Below are 23300 nucleotides of genomic sequence, written 5' to 3'. Positions count from 1 at the left end.
CTTCAAACTAATAAATTGCAGGGCTACGCCCGTCAAATATTGTTCAATTATCACAAGCAGATTAGAGTGCAAAGAAGAAAATCGTGTCATCCACATAAGAACAAAGATTTAAATGAACTTCTATTCCTAATTTTTGATGTACAAATAGTACAATGGCGCAGTATTTAAAGAGTTTGCCTTAGAGTCGAGGAGTAAGGAGTTGATATTACTTCGCGGGTTCGAATCCCACTGCGGAACGTGGAGACCGATTCTTCGAATGAGACAGTATAAACCGAGGTCCCGTGTGACAGTAGTTGCTGGCATGAAAAAGATCCCTCGTTGCTCAATGGCCCTGAGTGCCAAGTTTAGGTCTAAAAATTGCAGCCCTCCATCGGCATGAGGTGGTGAAAAATTCTTGAAAGGTCGGTTAAACAAACAAACAAACGATCAAAACAATTAATACATCATATATTTCTCAACTGATTGTGTTAGAGTTTTATAAATGTTCATCTGCAGCTTTGTTTATTGTACGTTTTTATGAATTATGAACAATGTTACAGTCTGATGAAACATAAACATACATGTACTAATCATTATGTTTATTTTTAGACAGTGAAACTGTCAACTTTGTGAGAGATTACACTCTGCAATTTGTTGTCGAGATATAATAATTAAAATAAAAATATTATATTATACAATATCAAATCAATTTTAAAACTTTATGTCAAATTAATTTTGAAAGTAAAAATAGTGGCTACCCAATAAGAACTATTCAATTGACATATGTTATCAGTTGATAATAAGAGGCTAGATTCTTCTGCCAAATTCCAAAGAGATTATGATCAGTGATGATCTTCTTCTTTCATAAATATTCTTGCACTAAACTCATTAATTTCTAATTTGATAGACTGAAATCCGTCTCTTATCAAAATGTTCCTTTAAACACCACTGTTTGATGATTACATCCATTGGACAAGTGGAATTTCTCTTGTTATTGACACAAAAGAAAATTAGTTTTGTTATAAATTATATTGCTGTACAGTAAATAATGAAAACGTGTATTTTCTTGATTTGACATTTTTTAATATGGTTACTGCAATACCCTCAGTTCTCATTGTGTAACTTAAAAACATTTTTTTTTTTTTAATTTTACCTTAATTAAAGGTCCCAGTGAACTTTAAGTAGGATGCGACACACCTTTTGTCTAAGATGAAACAATTGACCTAGTTTGATTACTCTAATATATAGTTTTCCAGTAATGGGTCGGACAGAATTTTTCCATATTTAGCCATATCATTTTAAATAAAGGTCACAATAACCTATTCTTAATGTTCAACACTCCAAAGTTATAAAGAACAAACAGAACGGACAGACAGACTGACAGACAGACAGAAAGACAGAACAGTGATAACGATAGGGAACCCACAAATTCTTGCCGGGCCATTATTATTTACAAAGCGGAGAAATAAACTCATTTTCAAAGGTTTATGTGAAGGGAAAACTGTTATAAAGCTATTGTCGGTTTTCAAGCCTTTTTATTGTTCAATATATAATGTTCACTGACAATGAATAGTATCTTTATTTCAATTTCCTCACTACAGCTGAGTACCACTGACTTCTTTTCGTGTAGTTTACTGCGTGTACTTAAGTGATTTAGGGAGATTCACTATAATGTTTTTAATATTTAAAGACATTATACTGTCTAGTATACAGCCGCAGTACAAGGAACTTCAGCTGTACCTAAAATGGCCAAACTTCTTAAGGCAAGATTTTAAAATATTTTTTAAAGGTATATGCACATTCATTGCAAAACATGTATGTTTACAATTTCTTCAGTGTTTATAGTATATACTATTTGAATTTGGATAATAAAGTCATTAGAACTATTTATTCTTCAAATTTCTACATGTAATCAAATTGGCAAGAAAATAAATGTCATCTGACAAAACAAATTGCTCCGCAATAACATACGCTACTATTTCACAAATGTAAACAATTCTACAAATTTGAAAAAAATATAATAAAAAGGTGTACATTTTTGAAGCGAGTATCTTCGATGGTTGTTCATTCAGGGAACGTGACACCGCCACAGAACAGCAATTGCTACTGGTGAGTCTTTTATGTATACACGTATTATTCGATGTATAGTAATGTCTATGATTTGGCTTGGTGATAAGGACCATTTGAATTTCTTCCTCTAATATAAACATAGCATGCAACGACAACGATAAGAAAAGCAATGATACAACCGACAACGATCCCAGCAAACATTCCAACGTCTGTAACAGCTGCAAAATAGCAATAAAAATCCCTATAATACACAAATCATTAATCTATAAGTATTGTACGTAGATTAAAAGCAAAATCTTAGTATTATACGTGTTATTTTTATATTATGAATTGGGATGAATCGTTCATTTTCCTACGTTGCGAAAGGGATATAACATCACCAATGTGCGTATGTGTGACATTGTCTGTGGGTGTGTTAGTGTACAAGCTTATGGGCAAGACCAGAGGAGCACCCTCCTACAAAGGAGCAGCAGATTTTGCATATTTCTTTCGCATTGTAATAGGTTGAATCATATTAATTTTCAATATTAAAGGTAAATTATTTCTCGGATATACATGTAGGTTAATTACAACTCAGTTGTTCAAGTTACATGTAAATAATAAAGAATAATTAAAAACTGAGCAAATTGGAATGATATTGCTCTGATTTTAGTATTCTTGTAAATTGTATGCTACTTTATAAATGCATATCTCCATCCTATCCAAAATACATAAAACTCGATGCAGTTAAGTAATTTTTTAAAAGTAAACGTGTCCGGCTTGGGCGAAGATTACTATCGCTATAGGATGCTCTGCGTGGCTGTGATTTGGTTTTTTTGTTATCAAGATGATTTTAAAGGATTCATTGAACGAAAAAAGTGCAAGTATCAGCCATTTATATGTACTGTCCTTACTGCTCTTATAATACAAATTATCATACACATAATGAATAGTTTATAATAAAAAAAAACTCATAAAACTCTAGAGATTTTTTTTCAGTAACTTGGCTTTTTATTGAACGCTGAATTTATCTTACGTAAATGGGCATTCCTGAAACATTCTAAATCACAACGCTTGGTAGGGTCATTGGAATGATGACACTTAAAGGACTGACGTTAATTCAAATACCGAAACTGAGAAATTCTTATTAATTGGAGTCATTTAATTGAAATAATTAACCTACATCAATGGGAGATGTTTTCACTATATAATAAAGGATTTATTGAGTTATAGTTTTCACTATAGAGTAAAGGAGTTATTGAACTTACATTGGTGGATATTGGCACTCGTTGGCTGTACAAATGCATTCGCAAGCTCGTGTACTTAAATTGCCGGTTCGTGCCAATATTCACCAATATAAGTTCAATAACCCTATAATATATTTCTTTTTAGATTTCCATTCATTTCCTGTGTATATCACATATGATAAGAAGAAAAATTTTGTAAATTTTTGTACTGATATATAAATTTGCAAAGGTTTTATTTTATATTACGCTATATGATGAGCAATCCGTATCTATCACTGTATGAATATAAGAACGTCACATCACTACAAATGAAATGTTATGACATAGAGGATTGATCATTATTTCACAGTGGCGTCATAAGTAGTCGACTAGTTCAACACATTCAATTTAAACTGTTGATCATTTCATAGATTTAAATCATAATACGCAAAAGTTTGTTGGAAAGCAGTCACTTAAGTAACAGGGTATCATCATTAAACATTTATCGGGATATACGAGGGTTGTGCGATAAATTCGTAGACAATTTTTTCTATTTTACAGTCTTTAGGTACAGATATTTATATTTAATGTCAATATATTAGGTAAGATAAAATTCAAAAAAAATGCAAAAATTAAAGAAATACATCACCAAATATAGAAACGCATAGCATCGATAAGCGGCGCAGTAAAATCACTTTCAATAACGTCCAAGTTGACGTCAATTATTTTTTACTCTTTTTCAAAGTACACACCTTCTAGGTAAATACATTTAGGATGTTTTAAACTTATTCTTGGTATATGTAGTAAAACCTGCTTTTATCCCGAGTTTTAATAGCGCATACTCTTTCCATGTTGATGTTTTCTTGTAAAAATCAATTGTATGTACAGCTAAAATTGAGCAATTTACTAACTGTAAGTCTTTTATTGTTATTAGTCCCCTACCGGTGAAACCGGAGGGGACTATAGGTTTCCTCTGAGTCTGTCCGTCCGTCTGTCCGTCCGTCTGTCTGTCTGTCTGTCCGTCTGTCTGTCTGTCTGTCCCTCTGTCTGTCTGTCAGTCTGTCCCACTTGGTTTTCCGCACTTTTTTCCTAAACGCTTGCAGATATTGAGCTGATTTTTGGTATGTAAGTGTATCTTGATGAGTTACAGATCAAGTTTGCATTTCGTTCCGCTTCATTGATTTTTGACGGAATTACGGCCTTTTCAATTTTTACGGGTTTTCCGCAATTTTCTTCTAAACGCTTGTAGATATTGAGCTGATTTTTGGTATGTGGCTTTAACTTGATTAGTTATAGATCAAGTTTGCATTTCGTCCCGCTTCATTAATTTTTGACGGAATTATGGCATTTTCAATTTTTAACGGGAACGGAACCAGATTACACTTGCCGGTAGGGGACTAGTATTGCTAATGCAATACTCTCAGAATGCTTGTTCTTTCATCATTTACTGCTTCGCGTATGACGCCAATACGGTAGCGTCAATTTCCTGAGGTCTTTCATCATCTTCTACGGATTCTCTTCCTTCCCTAAATCGTTTATGCCACTTGTAAGCTACCGCCAGGAAAACATGATAGGCGTCCCCAGCCATGTCCATCATCTGGATAGGTTCTTGTATTGTCATCCCTAGCTAGAAACAGATTTTGATAGCAGCCCGTTGTTCCCGACATTGTATTGATTGTCAATATTCCGTTTAGTCATTTTGATAAGGCTTTTAGAATCACCTGTTTCTTTATAAACAGGCATCCGAACGACATCAAAATTTGACTATATGACATCACTTCGTCATTGAAGATAATACCTGAGTGGCAATATATTTAGTGTCATAATAAAAAATCTATTGCCTTATCAATTTGAGTATTTAAATTTTAAAGTTACTGTAGTACATTTTACGTACTGCGCCGCTAGGAGTCATAACATAGAATTAAATGATATTTTATTTAGTTTTTATCTCAATCATTTTATTCATATTGTAAATATTGTTTACAGTTTTCCTAACGATTTCATTGATAGAATATTGAAAGGGTACTATTACGCAATCTAAATATATCGCGATCGTCTACGAATTTATCGAACAACCCTCGTAGAGATTTCATCACGTGATCATCCCATATTTATATCCATATAAATGTTTTAAAATTATATCTTTTTTAAATGTACATATGTATCCATGAATATTTTTTATAATTATCTTTTTAGTACTTTATTACAATGAAATTCGTTTATTAATAATAATTTGTTACCTTGATATGAAACTGCAAAACAAAAAAGAAATCTATTTCATTATGAAATATAATCCTTTGACATCATTAAATGTTTATTTCTTACTTTATTGCTGATAGCGATGGTAAAGCAAAATCAAGAATTTATATAAATATTTGAAATTTTTTTTAAAATGGAAAACTAACTTACATTTTGTAGATGCTATATTTTGAATAATGAATGTGAAATTGGCATTTTTAAACCCAGTTACTGGTTTTATATTGATGCCAAGTTCCGTTTCTTCACTTGTACAAAACGTATCATTTGCTGTTGTATTGCAGTTGAAGATCTGGAAAGGATATTGTTAATTCAATGATCAAATTTTACTTCAGTCCTTCATAATAATAAATGATTAGATTCCTTCAATGATAACTAAACATTATGTTTGAAATGATAATTGTAACTAATATCTATTCATCAAAATAACGCTTGTTACTCATTTTAAACGTCATTTGGCCCAAAAATTCCATTATTGAACAGTAAAAACGAGGGATCTTACTATGATATTTTCGATGCCCCGTTCATTGTATTTAAATTCAACAGTAATGCTGCAGTTTGGGTCGATGAAAGAAACAGGAGTAATGCAAAACTTAAACATATCCAAAGTTTCGTCTGCATTGTGAAGCGCCACCTCTCGGCAATCATTAGGGATTTGCTTCCCTTCGTACTCGAAAATGAATAATAGAGAAGTGTTGATATGTCTTGGTTTCGATGACAAATAACACGTGTTATCAGGGAAAACATCTGAAATAATCAAAATTAGACATTTTTTTAAGGTTTGAGATCAAAATATTCTGCTTAGTTTTCATCATAAATATCAATCTATAATATTTTGAACCAGATAATGAAATGAAAAATGATGAAATTAAAAATGTTTTCTATCTTAACACAAATAAAAACTCGATCAAATAATTTTCCATTGTACAGAATAAATTCTTTATTAATAAAATGAGAGTTGTGACTTTGCTTGTACTTACATGTTATGTTCATATTTGTTTCTAAACTGGCTTTGACAAAAACTGCTATACTCGTGACAATAAGCAAAAAGAATAATTGATCCATTTTCTTTACAAAACAGCTGTAAAATACAAAAACGTTATTAAAAAGCCCTAAAATACTTGTATGTTTTGAGTTTATTTCATTAGATTTTTCTATTTTTATTAAATTCCCAGATTTATTTTTATAAAGCGGAATTTCCATTATAATGCGGATTCCCCCAGTTTTAAATGACCCTGACTAAGGTAAAAATATTTCCAACGTATTAGAAACTGACTATACGTGAACTTCTAACCTTATAGGACCGAGGACATGTACACCGGTGATCCTTAAAATACCTATTGATTCATACAGGTTTGTCGTCTGCTTCACAGCATTTTGTTTAAAATCGCTTACAGTGGGCATTAATTCCAAATTTTGAAATAAATTATTTAAACATCAGTTCGTATAAAAAGAATAAAATAAAAAACGTACTTTTCAGGAAATTCTATCAATGAAAGGTCGGGGGGAAATCACACTTACCTATCTTTACACTGCTACAAAAATCTGTGCACGTGTTTCCTGGATGTCTTCTTCTCGGTAAATAAAAATCACGAAGGCATTGTTCAGTGATAGAAGTAAGCATTAAATGTGTTATTACAATAAAAACAGATCCATTATTTAACCTTTTAAACGATGGATTAATGGCTTGCAACAACAAATGCAGCGCCAAACGATATGCCGATGTATGGAAACACTGTTGTGCAACTCTCTGACCACGCTTGTATGGTTTTTAACTCTCCTTACATGTAAAACATGAAACGTAATTCATCGTTACGCTATACCTCATCTATCATCAGATGAATCAGAAGGTCACAATTAAATTATGAATTAAATGAAACGATTTCTCCTTTCAAGTGTCATCAAATAATTCAGAAAACCGGTTTTTGTGCGTTTTATGGTTCTTTGTTCTATCGAACATATCAGTATTTTTAAACTACTCTCATAGATTACCTTAAGTTTATGTAACATTGCAAAAATACTACGTATTTAATATTTCTTTTGTAAACTATTGCCAGCTTTTACACACTATACCCCGTTTTAATAAAAATGATAAAATCATAAGTGCCTCTTTGAATTAATTTGAAGGCCAGTTTGAAACCTCAGTGTAGAATATTGTATTTCTGGTATATAATTTGATGCATGAAAACTAATAGAAACTGAATAATTCATTTATTAAATTGATATTGAATGATAATCTTGTTTTTAAATGTTAAATGTTATGTGTTTGGTTTTTTTTTCACTGAGAGTAAACCTTTATTTGCAATGTAATTATTTCAAAAGCCTTTTTTTTTCTTTAACAATGAACAATTAAAGTTATCTAACGCAGCAGCTGTGTTGTTTTCATTTATGAAATATGAAGATAAAGAATAGTAATCAATTTCAAAAGCCCATTTAAACAATACAATTTGGGAGCAGAGCAAATATGGATATTGAAAGAATTATACACACAAAATTGAAACACAATGTTTGTTAGTAGATCATTGTCAGTTGACTAATCTTATACTATTTTATTTATTGACCTCAAGGAACTCACAAATACTATGTGACGCTTACGCTGCTTTTTCTGAACAGAAATCCATCATATATCAATAAAGTGTTTTTATTTTGAATAACGAATACGTATTTATTCAAATGGACATGATAAATTTGTTAATTGAACATTTCACAATAAAAAAAAAAAATTCATTTGTGATCTCCTCAACATTTCATTTATGCTATAAAACAGTGTGAAAAATTTATATTCTTCACAAATGTTTGCAAAGTATATCATATCCCAAGAAAATGAATTGAAATACATTAAAGTAGGGAAGTCTAATATGAAGCTTTTCTTGTTTACCAGATAAGTGAAATAGAACGAAAGAAAAATGGACAATAGATGATTTCATTTATGTGAAAGGCAATTTTGTACTATATTCTATGTAAAAATCAGTCATGGCTCTTGAATCACTCTGTAAACCTGTGTATTATAATTTTCGAATGCAAAAAAAGACTTCACCGAATCTAATAGCTGGTTACTTGTTTATCTAAGTACAGTTACATGTGCGGAAGATTGTGATAATTGTATAACTTTACTTTTGACATCTGACGTGTTGGCAGATAATAAAAAAAATGACGAGAGCATGAACGTCTAAATATCTTATAAACGAATCATAATATACGATTTGCCAATATTTTGCTAAGCTTATAAATATAGTTAATTATCTTTATTTAATGCTTCATAAATAAAATACAGTCTTCCAAAGAATGAATGTGTCACTTGATATATCATCATTAAAGTGTGAGTTTATTTTTATTATTTGCACACAAGCATTGAATTCCATGCAAAAATATTCACAGATAGACTGTGAAAGAATAGTATTTATCATAAAATTTGACAGTTAAATAGAAGTAGGATTCCTCAAGCGTAAGTTATCATTATAAGATAATCATTTCTTGATATATGTTTAATTTAACAATCGGTTAGATTCATAACTTTGCTTTATTCATGTCAGCCCACAACTTTGCGGTATACCTATTCCGATTTATTTTTATATATCTTACGGAACGCATTAATTTTCAGTTTGTATGGTAAAATGTATATCATAGTACAGTGTCTTGTGGTCAAGATCATGTAATATTTGTATACTACTTATCAAAGTCCTACCTCTCAAAATTCAACTACATAAATTAAGTTAAATTACAGGTTCGGAGTTTTTTTTTTTTTTGGAAAACAGATGTACAAATGGACAAAAGACAAAAAACACAAAGGAAAACGATACCTTACTGTTCTGTAAGAATCATTTGATACAAACTTTAATCAGAAACATTGATTCTACAAATTTTACGTGTCCTATGTAAAAAAAAATGTTAGGGGCTTTCTTCAACAAATTAATATATACGAACAGTGAAATTACTAGTTTCTCTTTCTGGTATAAATTGTATGAAATGAAGCACCTTTCTTCTTATCGCAATATGTTACAGTACTTGTTTGCTGGAAAATCAGACTGGATAAGAAAAACATGGTGTTTTATGTGTAAACCAATACAATTTGTATAATTGATGTCCATATGATTTAAAATGTAAGCTTTTATAAGTATTAACGACCCGTAAATCTTGTTTAATTGTTTTAATAATGAAAACATATTGCAGTATTTTTTAGAAGAGTTTAGCCATTTGCTACTTTGCTTTCAGAAGGTAATACACGTTTCTATGAATCAAAAATGTTGATTATTGAGAAATTTGTCATTGAACAAGTATTGTTTGAATTGAATTCAACCTTTAATTCTAGAAGAATACAGACGTAATGGTTTTGTTATTAATGGTTCTACATTCGTTATTCGTTTTAAATTCTGCAACTGCTAGACAGCCACACGTTTACATAAAAGGTAAGAATACTGCAATTTTAAGAAAAGTTTTAACCTTTGTTGTTTTATTTTAATTTGGAGATGCATAAGATAGCAATATTTATAATCAAAGCCTTTAAGGGGACTGTAAGAAAAAACATACTGTAAAACAAATTTTAATTTGCGTGCAAGAAATATTCGCGAGTTTCACGACCTACTTTAACTCGCGAATATTAATCGCCGCGAACCATTTATTTTGGTTTGTATTTGTAGAGAATGTTTGATTTCAAACTGATGAGTCGCGAATAAAAGTTGACGCGAATTCTAGTTGGTTTACAGTATAATAAAAATCATGTTGACAAAAGCAAGTCCCTGGTTCACGATCTAGATAAAATTGAAGTAAACCGACAGATTTTTATTTCCTGTTGTCGGGGCTGGAGAACACAGAGTTTTTCTATATTATGAAAGAAGTAATCGTCTTATTAAATACCTGAATAAAACATGCATTGTTTTCGAATATGTAGAGATATCTTCTAATATTTTGTCTTAAGAAATGAGCAATTATATAAATTCATAAGCAGAAATGTCATTTCTTTACCCTTATTGAGGGAGTCTGGTATTTTTTCTATATGATATGTTTATTTTTTACAGTTCTGATATACATAAGCTGAAAGAAAACACTTTTATTTGATAAATTTATAGCAATTTCTGTGAATTGTTCATTATGAGAACCTGTGGGATAGACTTTCTAAAGGGTATTTTTATATTTATTGAACTTATTTAAAGGCAAGACTTTTTAAAATCACAATGATCACTAATTACAATAAAGTATGTAAATGTATATATACAATGATTCAGAATGATTAAGCAACAAGTTATCAATGATATCAAACATTATTTTACGTATAAGTACTCATTCTAGAAGTACTTATTCTATTTACACATGAATAAATATTAGGTAATAATAAAAACAAAACAAAAAACAGAGTCTTATAATTGTCGAGTTTTTCAATGAAATATTTCAGGAAAAGTTGGTGATTACTTGAAGAATACCGACTGGAAGCAAGTTAAGGCACAGGCCTCCATAAGCGGACCTGTCATTCTAGATGTTCACAAGCAGTATATCCTAAACAAAGGACTTGTCTATTCAAGTATTGAAACTACTGCATAAAGGGAAATTTTCGATCTCGACGTCAGTGAGCGAATTCGAAACGGGGTGAAATCAATGGAGACAGTTATCTTTCTTTGAAATTCTGGGTGAATTTAAGGGGTGGGGGGAGTTTATAAGTGTAAAAGGTTGTTGATGGGTGAGATAAACTAGGCGAAAACAACCCTGTAAAAAGTAACTAAACTAATTTATATCAAAAAAGTTCTTCCTAGATATCACAGAATTCATGGAAAAATCCATTCATGTCAAAGTCCAGTATTTTAAAAATAAATAAATAAATAAAATATCCTAAAAACTCTTTTAATGCTCGGTTTTTTTCATATGTAATTGATCAATTTATGATATGCCTAATTTTGGTATGAAAATCGTAGAAATATTTACTACTCACCAGTTTTGATTTATTCTCCTATATATGTTTCTATTCCTCTTTCCTATAAACAGCTGGCTATGGTTTTATCATTTAAACAAATATTAATCCCTTTCTACCAAACCTTTATCTAACTTTCTAGATGTCTCCGACAATCGATATTGCTCCACTGAATTAAATTCATTGCATCCTCAATTAACAAATATTCATTTTATTACCCAGATATTTATAGACCAAGAGATTGCTCCATCATTTTGAAATTCTCGAAAACAAAGTTGAAAAGTGGTGTATACACGATTTACCCTGACCTCAGATCATCAACCAAAGCTTACTGTGACATGGTCACCGAGGGAGGGGGATGGACGGTAACCTGATTATCTTAATTAATACTTATTAGTAATCAAAGAGGTAGTTATTAGTCAAAAGATATTTTTTTATGTAATCATCATCAATACATCATTATCATATGAAGATATTTTTCCGTCTTGTGGTGTTCAACCAATTGTGTCTTAGGTGAGAAATTCATTATATTTAATAAGGTAAAATGGGTTTGATATATTTTATTCCTCACCCAAATCCCAAACTCTAAAACAAAATAGGACAACTAACCTGATCAACATATGCAATTTTAGGTTATCCAAAATCGTTATGACGGAAACACTACCTTTGACCGGAAATGGAATGACTACAAAGCTGGTTTTGGTAATCCATCTAAAGAATATTGGATAGGTAACTCTCTCTCTCTCTCTCTCTCTCTCTCTCTCTCTCGTGTTCTTTCTAAAAGAGTTTCAATTTATCAATTGAACTACGTGTAACTATTTCAAAGTAATGAAATCTATTACGAATAGAGATCATACTATTCAACATGTTACATGTTCACACACAGAGTTAAGTCATTTTTTTTTAAATTCAACTTTAAAACGCATTGAGTCCTTATTATATCATATAATTGATAAGATTGGTGATACACTTTGAAAAATGTGACATAAATAGAAATTTAGAACAGTTGGCTATTTTAAAAGAGAAGTTTAGACAAAAACCATAAGGTCTTTTCTGGTCATATTTTGTCTGTTTTCTGCCTAAAGTTCGGGTTTTTGTCTTTTTGAACTTTTTCAGAAACAATGAATCAATATATAATAGAAGCCTTAAAAACATTGTTCTAGAGGACAGTACAGTAACAATGGTTAAGCTTATAAACAATTATTCAGAAGTTGCTGAGTTTTTTGTTTTCAGAGCCAGAATAAATTTGACCAGAATTAGTGAAAAATAGAAGGTGGGATGGAAAAATTATGGAAATTCTCAATCATTGCAATAGAATTGCTTTAGAGAAAAGTATATTTTATAGTTTTAGTGTATTTTGTGTAGTGGTTAGCTGAAACTTGTTCAGATAAAAGGCGTTCTTCTTAAGGAAATGATAATCTCCATGCTCTGACCCAGCACGGTAACCAGGTTCTCCGAGTGGATCTTCAGAAGTTCTCAGGAGATCGTGGTCATGGTAAATTTTACAACTTCGTCGTTGGAAGCGAGGCTAAAAAGTACAAGCTTTCGGTAGAAGGGTACATTGGAAATATCGGTACTTCTATTTCTGTACACAATAATAATACTTATTAGAAGTGGGAATAGGTATTTCTTCATGTCTTTCATGCTTTTCCTGACATTGAAACCAGATTGAATTTGTATGTCAAATTCAAAATTTAAATTATTATTGGATTACATTATTTGAGCACTATACCTTCATTTCAATCTACACCTCTGAGAACGAAACGTAATTTTTCTGATGTATGTACATTATTTTATTCCCTTTCATTACAGGGGACGGTTTGAAATATCACAACGGAGCATATTTCAGCACTAAAGATGTTGACAATGATGAGTCTGACTCTCATTGTGCGAAATCTTGGAGCGGAGCCTGGTGGTACAAAAGTTGTCTGCATTCCAACCTCAATGGAATCTTTTCGAAAACAGAGAAATCTGGAGCCCAATACATGAACTGGTTCCAGTTCACAAAAGCCAACAAGGCTTTGAAAACGGCAAGAATGATGATAAGAAGGAAAATGTGAGGAAATATGGCTTTAGCGCAATAAAGAGAGTGTTGAGTCTTCTGCAGTATTATTCATAATTTTGCAGTCGCCCGCGTGGCGCAGTGATTAGAGCGTTTGCTCTAGAGTCGCATTGTACGGAGTTGATCCTTACGTCGGGGGTTCGAATCCCACTGCGGGACGTGGAGACCGGTCCTTCGGATGAGACTGTGTAAACCGAGGTCTCGTGTCGCAGTAGGTGCTGGTACGAAAAAGATCCCTCACTGCTCAATGGCCCTGAGTGCCGAGTATAGATAAAAATTTGAAGCCCTCCACCGGCAAATGGTGATGTCTTCATATGAGTGAAAAATTCTCTAGAGGGACGTTAAACAACAAACAAACAATCATAATTTTACAAATGAGTAAAATCAACTTACTTCCACCCAAATTTTAATTACACAAAATTTAAAGTTTTCATAAATATTCAAAAGGCATTTAAAAGTTACTGTTATCACAATATTCATTCTACAGTCCGAATTTTGAGGGGGAAACTAGAAGGAATATACCACTAAGAAATATTTAGTAATTTCGGTGTAAACTACTCAAATGGACGTTTGTGGCAAAAGACCCTGGTTTACTTTCTTTCACAAAAACAATCATTGACACCTTAAATGAAAAAAATATGTTGTATTTAACAATAGAGTTTCCTATTTGAATATCTTAGTTCTATACGCAAGAAAATATTTGTAACATTGCACTTTTAAAAATGAAAGTGAAATTATCTGAAAACGATTCATCTACTTACATGAGCATCTTAAGGTACAAAATGAACAACGGATAACATTTACTATTATTATATAGAATGGGTATAAAGCTTGATTCACATTTCACTTCCTAAAAAAAGAGTATTAAGTCGATATTTATTTGTCTAGTATTTGAAATTATACCATAGGAAATTTTAGTTACTGACTTATTTTAAAGAGGAGATCAAATACTTTAATCCTATCCGCCTCCCTGAAGAAAAAATGAACGTTTCCCTCATTCATTGAAAGAGAATTGATTGAATCCTTCTTTGAACTTATACAAAAAAATGATTACAACTGTTATTATTTGTATAATATGCATAAATGGTATTTGGAATAATTGGTCGAATCGGCTTTAAATTTTTTTATAATTCTTTGATGCTTGTATTTCCAGCCTTTTTAATACATTTCCCTAGGTATATTACCAAAAGTTTTTTCCCTTTATTTTTTATCAAGGCTTAAGAAATTATCATCAATGTTGATGAGATCATTTTAATATCAAAGCCTTCATCAAAGTAGCTTTTTCAAGAATAATGATTCTTATTTTATCGTCATGTGCGGTTGTTTCCATATGTGTTCAAATTAAAGACACAAATCTGTCATTTTCTTGGATTACATTAATAAGTATTATTTAATTAAGCAGGACTCTTTTTTAAAAATTTTTTAGCAATCTTTTACACAAATTTAAAATGTGATCAGAGATAAGAGCCCCATATTTAAAGTTTTTTAATGTTTGTCTGTCTGTCTGTTTTTGTTTGTTTGTTTTTAAGTTCAGCCTATAAGCAGTTTTACCCAATTTGCAACTGAGTAAATAAGCTTTCTGACCCAGCTTGATTTGAAAGCAGAAATGAAATCTGTGTAATCCATCAGTATTGAACCTCTATCTTTATAATCCTGAATTTTTATCTTATGAATTTTATTACCCTTTAGCAAGTGCTACATATCTTCAACATCTAAGTCTAGGGTGTGGTAAGGTTATAATACAATGATTTTCTTCACATGTGATTAATTTTTTAATTCTTGTTAACTTACTAATTGAGCTTAGTTTTCTCATGCTCATGCTTCATTTATTAAGCGGATTTTTAATACTCTATAACTTTATAGCATAAGTCAAGAATTCCATTCACTTTACTGAAATTTTTTTCCTGGACAGATACATTTATTTACTTGATTAACGGTTACTTGACATTTGGTAATAATATTGCAGATGTAATATTTTTAAAAGAGATATATTTTATAAATAAACATGAATCCAGCAGACCTCAAAGCATTAAGAGAAATATTCTGTAACCACTTAAACGTTTTTGGCACGCAAGGTCACCAAATTCGATGAAACTTGCTCACTGTTATATCTCCACACCAAAATATATATCAAACAACATTTGGTTGTATTGTGTCATGGTTGTAGCCGGTAAATTTTGAAAAATTGATATTTTCAGCTACGTTGAATCTTAACGGAGCCGTAATAAAGATTTACAAAACTAAATTAATGTAAGCACTCTTATAAAACATTAAACCTTGTAGCCACTTATGCTACAGAGAAATTACTTAGAATATATATCTAAGTGGTAACCATGGGTACATTTGGAATACTTATACTCGGTAAGTGCTATAAAAACGCTGAAATATGCTTAACATTCATTAAAGATAGCGCAGGTACTTGTTTCTGTAGTAAATAACCCATAGTAATAATGATAAAAGGTATCAACTCCGAATTATGTGTTGCATCCTCTTCCCAGAATGGAAATCATTTACACTTTCAATAAACTGTTTATGGCCATTCTCTTCTAAGATAGTTTATCTACAAAACCATATATAGCAAGCTTGTCTTTATTGTCTTTAATCTCAGAGTACAGCACCAAAACTCTCACACCATGAAGTGGTATGTACTTCTCTTAGACAGAGAGCAAACTTTAAAAATTAGTTGGTTTAAAAATTTAATTCCAATGTTTAAATATTGCAGTAAATAAATCAAATTTCTTTACGCTTTATTTCCATAAAAGCAGTACGATATTTTCCAAATGTAGTTTTTGAATCAGATTTTTAGCCAGTCTAAATCCAAGAACATATTCCGCTAGAGATTAGTACTTACCACTTTATTGAGACCAGAGTTTTGACGCTTTTTACTTAAAAGACAAGCATGCTATACATGGTTTTCTAGATATATTATCGTAGAAAAAATGGTTTTATTCCGTAATTAACAGTTTGCCAGAGCATTTCCTCTGAAAGTTTAAATAACTGCGATTCTGGGGAGGGGGTACTCAATGAAAATCGGAGTTTGATACCTTGTGTTATTATCAAACTATGGGTTAAGACATTCATTACAGAAACATGCAAGTTCCTGTGAATGATAGGTACTACGTGATCAAACTCAATCACCAACAGAACAAAAACAATAAAAATATTTGACCTTATGTTAAAAGGTTATAGCAATATTATTCTAAAATTATTAATTAATAAATACAATTCCCTGTGCGGACGTATGAAGCGCTAATTCATGATTACGATAACAACTCCATACCCAGTGATTGCGCTAAATTTTAAATTCGTCAATTTATATACACGTATAGTAACTTTCATAGTTACCATGGTAACACAGTGAAGCCCAGACCTTGGGTCAATTACTTTGAAATGTAATGCATTAAATTACAAGTACTTTGACTTTTTTACTATTATCATTACTCTCATTCAAAAAAGAAATTATTTAAATTACAATTACTTTATTAAAGAAATGAATCACATTACACATTACGTTTTATACGAAAATAAAAAGAAAATGATGTTCGCACTTTATTTTGTAAATTAACTTTTAGTCAGATGTGATATTTGGTATATTGGATCCATTTTTTAGACGAAGTTTATGCAGTTTAACTATCCACAGTTGACAAAGGGAGTGGGTCAGAACACTTTCAATATTGTAGTTTTGTGTTAGGTCCTCGCTTTTTATACAAGTAGATAATTAACATTTCATACTATATATATTTGTTTTACGATTAACTGATAATGCTATAATTGTTAAACAGTTATGCTCTGATAATTAGAAAAATGAGCACTTGTAATTAGCTGACATAATCAGTGAAGATATAATTCAACAAAATTACGTCTTAATTACCGGTACGTACATCTATAGTTACGAAGGATACTATTTGGCTATACAGTTTCCCTTTGTGATCTACAAGTAGATCATATTGATGTAGTATCTTGCTTACCAAGTATATTTCACCAGAATGAAAAAGGGTAAGATAACGAACAGTAATCGATCTCAAAAAATCTATCAACAATACAAATCTGTGAAGAGGGCATACAACACGGATCCCTAGAAATTCCAGAGGTCGGAACATGTGTCTAGGAGGAGTGAGCATCCCTTGTTGACCGGTCACACCTGCCGTGAGCCCTTTGTATTGATCAGGTACACGGAATATTCCGTAGTCAAATTCAGTATAAAAACAAAGGCCTAACAATTGGTATGAATCACGTCAGTCAAAATACGACCCTATGATAGGTTATATTTGCTAACAAGGTCATTATAACGACCATAGAATTTACGAAATGCTGACTTTGTTGAAATCCCTGTAGCATCAACTTATCTGTCAGTAGCATGCCTCGGTTAAAGATTGGTCGTACTTGGAGCATGCTCTTGAGTATCGAATGAGTTGGAAGATGTTAACTCCATATGCAGGTGATAGCGGGATATTACTTCATAAAAAAAGGAAAGTTGACGATGGAAAAGAACAATCAAGTTGAAAAATATAAATCATATATGTATGTCACTGAAAATGGTCACAGCTTGGTAGTCACGGTATGTTTTGAGGCTATCTTTGAACCTAATGATTGTTTTGGTTACTTTTTTCTGGCTCTTTTCAATTGATTTTATAACTGTCAAGAAGTTTTCTATTAAAATTTAATATGTATGTCAATCACCATTGAATATCATTTAAAAAAAAAGAAATGGCTAAGATAAGATTTTAATTTCAAGAATGTAATATTATCAATTTAAATAAAAATAACCTTTCATTGACCTTGATTTGTTTTAGATTCAATAAAAAAAGGAGACAAAAATACAAAATGTAATTGAAATGCGATTGAAAAGTAATGGTCACTACCGACATTTTTTGAAAGTAATGCACTACATTACAATTACATGTACTTGTAATTGAAAAATGGGTCCATTACTCATAACATTCGATTAGTTTGAAAAAAAATATAATGATTACAATGTATTTCCATTACACATTACCATTACCCCAGGTCGGGTATAGCCACATAAAAGTTTTGATAAATGCTGGTACCTTCAGGACTTTGGAACAGTTATAGCATAAGAAAAAAATCGGAATTTAATACATTGTAGTGTCACCATGGAAACAAGATACCAGTAGTGATACTTTTTGGATGCTTTAGGAATTTAGTTATCTTTTAATCAAAAAACATATTATTTCACTCACCTTAAACAGTACTAATCTGATAGAACTTACGTTTTGTGAAGAAAATAACACTGTTGCTGTGGTTACCTAGAAAAAAAAATGTTCACTTGAATTGTTTAATATTGTTATATTGAACCCTATGTGGTAACTTCTGGCATCCGGTAAGAGATTGTGTGGTGGTGGTCAGAATTGAAAGTCAGAGTAGATGTTAACTTGTGACAAATCAAAAAAGTTTTGGGAATCTACACACTAGGGTACGTATCCAAGGAAACAGAATATTTATCAACTTTTTATGCATATTTTCCCTAAAATTTCCATAGCAACGATCTATTTTAAGAATTTAAGTTGATTTTTTTTAATGTGGAAACTAGAATCCCACCATTGCCTTTAAAGATTGCTCTCTAGTTATAAAGAAATGTGCTCTGTAAAAGATAGGATCAGATAAAAACATATAGAGAGTATATTTGGAATCACTTTTCGATGTTAACACCATAGCAACCATTTCCAGCCAAGAAGAAATATCACATTTCTTCCTTAGAATATGTTGCAATGATTTTTATAATTTTGCTGCATTTCAACCTATAATTGCTTTTATTATTTTAATGTATGGCTTTGCCAAAATGAATCAATACATTATTACTTTTCAATATTTTGTTTCCATGGTAACGTATGTAATAGTTGGTTTCCCAAATATTTTTATCATGCATTTAAGACATCAAGACATATATTTTTGGAAAGAGTCAATGTCTCTTTTCTGCATTGCTGCATACATTAATAATGGGACTCTGGAACTGTTAACAAAGGCTATTTTCAATATTTCGGGCTCATTGCCATGGTTACCTAACACACAGCAACCATTTTTCTGATATATAAGTTTATGGGTATCAAAGACTTTTAGCATAGAGTTTTTAGAGAACTTCGTGGATTATGCGTGCCAACTTCGTCAACTATAACGTCATAAGTTGGACATAATACCAAGAAAGTGATGTAAATGTAAACTTTCAATGACTTTGAAAAAAATGCTTTATTTTCCCTCGATACTTTGATTGGTTTTTATCGATCACTGGTCTGTTCAGACTTCACCTTTTGACGTAACGTGTAGAATGATAAAATCAATGAGATATTTTAATATTATACTTGATCAAGTTTGCGCTCCCTAAATACTATAGTCAGAATTGAAAATTGAACAAACTTTGTGCATTTTTTTTTAGAATTAACTAAAACAAGACTTTTACATTGACGTACTTGACGTTTTTAAACCTTCTCTTCATTGATAAAAAAAACTCCACACTAAAGGTTTAAAACATCAAGTGCCTGTGCTTTTATGGTAGTCTAAATAGTAAAAAAAAAACAATCATAAACACATGGCCTCTTCTTCTCAACGTTTAGTTATAATCATACCTATCCATATAAAGGGAGACAAATCAGTTCTAGCAAATTATTGTCCTGTTAGTCTTTCAATCACTGACAATAAAATATCAGTCATTGTATTAGCTCATAGACTTCAGAAAATTATAGATTCTGTTTGTTGGCTGGGTTTATTTTGTTTGTTTAACGTCCATTCGAGAATTTTTCACTCATATTGAGATGCCCCTACTTGCCGGTGGAGGGCTGCAAATTTTGACCTGTACTCGGCACTTACGGCCTTTGAGCAGTGAGGGATCTTTTTTCATGCCAGCACCTACTGCGACACGGGACCTCGGTTTATAGGGTCTCATCCGAAGGACCAGTCTCCACGTCCTACAGTGGGATAAAAATAATAGATCAATTTTTAATTAAACATCAATCAGTATACATAAAAAAAGATAAACGGGGACAAATGCAAGAACAATTTTTGATATACATGTAAGTATTTGATTATTACTCTAAAAATACGACTGAGCTTCACTCTTCTTAGATTTTCAAAAAGTTTCTAATTCAGTCGAATAGAATCTTATCTTTGAAACTTTAAATCGTTATTACTTCGGGGAAAACTTTCTGCAAAGGATTGTAAACACTGTTTAAAGAACCTATTTTTGAAAGAAAATAAAACAATGGGTTAATTTCAGAAGCATGTATCGGATTTTAAACACAGTATTAAGAACCTTTTTTTAAATAAAATAAAACAATGCGTTGATTTCAGAAGTATGTACGGCCGGATTTTAAACTTTGTATAAAGAACCTATTTTTAAAATAAAAGAAAGCAATGGGTTGATTTCAGACGCATGCACCATGGAAAGGGCTAAATGATCAAGATATTCTATCTCTTCTATGGTTTTCTCTTTGTTGTAGAAATCTTATCAAGAAAATAATGTCTAACCATGAAAATAATATATAACCTTTACTCTTACTATATCTTAGTGCTGATATCATAAATATAAAAGTAACTTTTAAAATTCACATAAACAAAAGGGATAGAATTGATAAACGACCTTTAGTAGGGCCCAGGAGTCTGAAATTTTTATCGTAAAAAAAATACTTGAAAAAAAAAAATTTCACCCTCTACTAAAAAGACACACCGGGATGGCAAAGAGGGTTTAGCCCGGGCGACTTATTCAGTAATCGGAGTGTTTAAGCTATTTATTCAAGTTAAAAAATTCTAATCTGCTTAACAACTACGGGCCGTTTCTGCCTTTTTACCACCGTGACATTTCATCCCTGTCTCCATGCCATTCAACCGAAAGTGAACTCTGCAGTGAATATTTGAAGTCTAAACAAGCATTTTTAAATAAAATAAAATAAATGATTCTGCTACGATTTCAAAAATAATTTCGAAAACGGTAATATTTTTTTCATATCTATATGATACAGTCAAATTTACAAAAAGTGTTACGAAATGTAGAATTATTTACTGTTTTTTTTAAATATTTTTTTCATATATTTTTAACAATGTACATCTGTGTGATGAAATGGGCACATTCATGTACTATTGTACCAGGTGAAGTGTAATAGGGGGGTGCATCCCCGATATTTGCCATGGTCTCTTCAGCTTAAAAATCAAATCTTTGTTATAGAATACATGTAGATCTGTAAAATAAACATTGAATCATGTTGTAAATTTTAGAGTTACAGTATTATATATATTTTGCATTTACTTCTACTTAGTAAATTCAAAATTTACAGCATGATATTTGAAAAGAAAAGAACTAAAATCTTTAAATTGAACGAACTTGAACGATTTACAATTCCACAACAAGTTTCTTTTTTAAGTTTTTTTAATTTTTTACAGAACTCCGGTAAACATTGTTCGGGATTTGGTTCTCCACCAAACTTCAACAAATGTCGCACAGTACAGTTAAGGTGCCATATGGAAATATCGGCGAATTTTTTAGACAGAAAATACATTCTTTACAAGGTTGGGCGATTCTTTTTAGGCCTTTACTATTATCAGACAAATGTAATGTGGCTGAAAACTACATGTTGATGACGTTTAGATTTCTTATTTAGATTTGTCACGTAATGTGGCAGTCACGTGATTTTAGCAAATATACCTGCAGTATTGAGGTCATCTATAAATTCCAATATTGCAAGGGCATAACCAAGTTAAAAATCTAAATTTAATTTATAATTATTTTCAACACTCTTTGTAGTTTGTGAAAAGTGCTGCGAACCTATATAGATTCTACTATATAATTGCTAAAATTACATTTGTTAGACCGTATGTTGAATATTTTGCTGGTCAAGTACATTAAATCTTAATATCATTAATTCATTTGCAAGATTTCATCAGGTTCGCAGCACTTTTCAAATATCTTCATACCTCTTAAGTTTATGTGTAAAAGCTTGTCGTAATTCATTGAGGGTATGTCCTTGCAATATATCGATTTATTACGATCCTCTGTTACCCTTCAATGAATTTGCATACAAATGTACGGCAGTTTCACTTGTCTAGGGAATGTACGGGAAGTATATGAATAAAATCATAAAATAGACATCGCATCCAAGTTAATGGCCTCTTATTTATCTGCAAATAATATTTTATTTAATTACAAAACACATTTTTCATTGTATAAAATACAACTTGATCCGCCTCTCACTGCATACAAACTGCGTCAAATTTTATGATATGAAGTCACATTGACAAGTGCATTGCGATCAGTGAATTGTTTATATATTGCTGTGTGGGATTTAACCAACGACAAAAATGCATGCAATAGTAAGTATTGATGTAGTTTCAAGCTATCCAACAGTTTGAAATAGCGTATCATTTGATTTTGTGGTAATTTGAAGAGCATGTATTTTTGTGTGATGTCATAGTAAGCATTTTCCGTAAAAATTAGGCCCCGCCTCTTTATTGCAGCCTTAACTGTGCTGGCATTAATATATTGAGGGCTGGCCGTAGAATGGGGACTTTGACCAGAAAGGGGGAAATGCTGATCAGTGTAAACATTACAATCCTAGTACTAATGTGAAAACAACTATCGTTACAGCTGGCGGTCATAAATGCGAACGGTAACTTTATACTATTTAACACCATAGCAACCATTTCAAGCCAAAAAATGCAATACAATATAATGGTATTACATTCTTACTTCTATATAAATATATAGGATTCCTTATGATACAATTTTTATCAATTCCATATCTTCGTTAATGATGCATATAAAAAGTACTAGAAATGATTAACAATTTTTGCATCAGCAATTACCTCATATAATAAAATTCTTTTA

General features: G+C 31.3%; 2 protein-coding genes across 2 annotated transcripts; one reads left to right on the top strand and one right to left on the bottom strand.

Moving 5' to 3' along the window:
* Positions 1 to 1904: 1904 nt before the first annotated feature.
* On the bottom strand, positions 1905 to 7189 carry LOC133195288 (uncharacterized). The gene is made up of 6 exons (XM_061331139.1): positions 7032 to 7189; positions 6491 to 6591; positions 6013 to 6257; positions 5664 to 5802; positions 5495 to 5506; positions 1905 to 2267 (listed from the first exon to the last, which is right to left on the bottom strand). The coding sequence occupies exons 2-6, from the start codon at positions 6573 to 6575 to the stop codon at positions 2134 to 2136; spliced, it is 615 nt and encodes a 204-aa protein (XP_061187123.1). The 5' UTR covers positions 6576 to 6591; positions 7032 to 7189; the 3' UTR covers positions 1905 to 2133.
* A 2633-nt stretch (positions 7190 to 9822) lies between these two features.
* Positions 9823 to 13511, top strand: LOC133194810 (ficolin-2-like). The gene is made up of 6 exons (XM_061330716.1): positions 9823 to 9916; positions 10900 to 11025; positions 11632 to 11774; positions 12042 to 12138; positions 12818 to 12982; positions 13222 to 13511. Exons 1-6 carry the CDS (start codon positions 9835 to 9837, stop codon positions 13467 to 13469), a joined length of 861 nt encoding a protein of 286 aa, XP_061186700.1. The 5' UTR covers positions 9823 to 9834; the 3' UTR covers positions 13470 to 13511.
* Positions 13512 to 23300: the final 9789 nt, after the last annotated feature.

Source organism: Saccostrea echinata, unplaced genomic scaffold (assembly GCF_033153115.1).
Source record: "Saccostrea echinata isolate AGI-Se365-2 ecotype Australia unplaced genomic scaffold, CSIRO_AGI_Sech_v1 ptg000029l, whole genome shotgun sequence".
Lineage (NCBI taxonomy): Eukaryota > Metazoa > Mollusca > Bivalvia > Ostreida > Ostreidae > Saccostrea > Saccostrea echinata.
This window is presented reverse-complemented; position numbering and strand designations above follow the sequence as displayed.

Coding starts and splice junctions, on each gene's coding strand:
- LOC133195288 (XM_061331139.1), bottom strand. CDS start 6,575: ATGGATCAATTATTCTTTTTGCTTATTGTCACGAGTATAGCAGTTTTT. Junction 6,258..6,490: donor AACAAATATGAACATAACAT/GTAAGTACAAGC, acceptor TGATTATTTCAG/ATGTTTTCCCTGATAACACG. Junction 5,803..6,012: donor GGGGCATCGAAAATATCATA/GTAAGATCCCTC, acceptor TATCCTTTCCAG/ATCTTCAACTGCAATACAAC.
- LOC133194810 (XM_061330716.1), top strand. CDS start 9,835: ATGGTTTTGTTATTAATGGTTCTACATTCGTTATTCGTTTTAAATTCT. Junction 9,917..10,899: donor GCCACACGTTTACATAAAAG/GTAAGAATACTG, acceptor GAAATATTTCAG/GAAAAGTTGGTGATTACTTG. Junction 11,026..11,631: donor CAAAGGACTTGTCTATTCAA/GTATTGAAACTA, acceptor TTTATTACCCAG/ATATTTATAGACCAAGAGAT.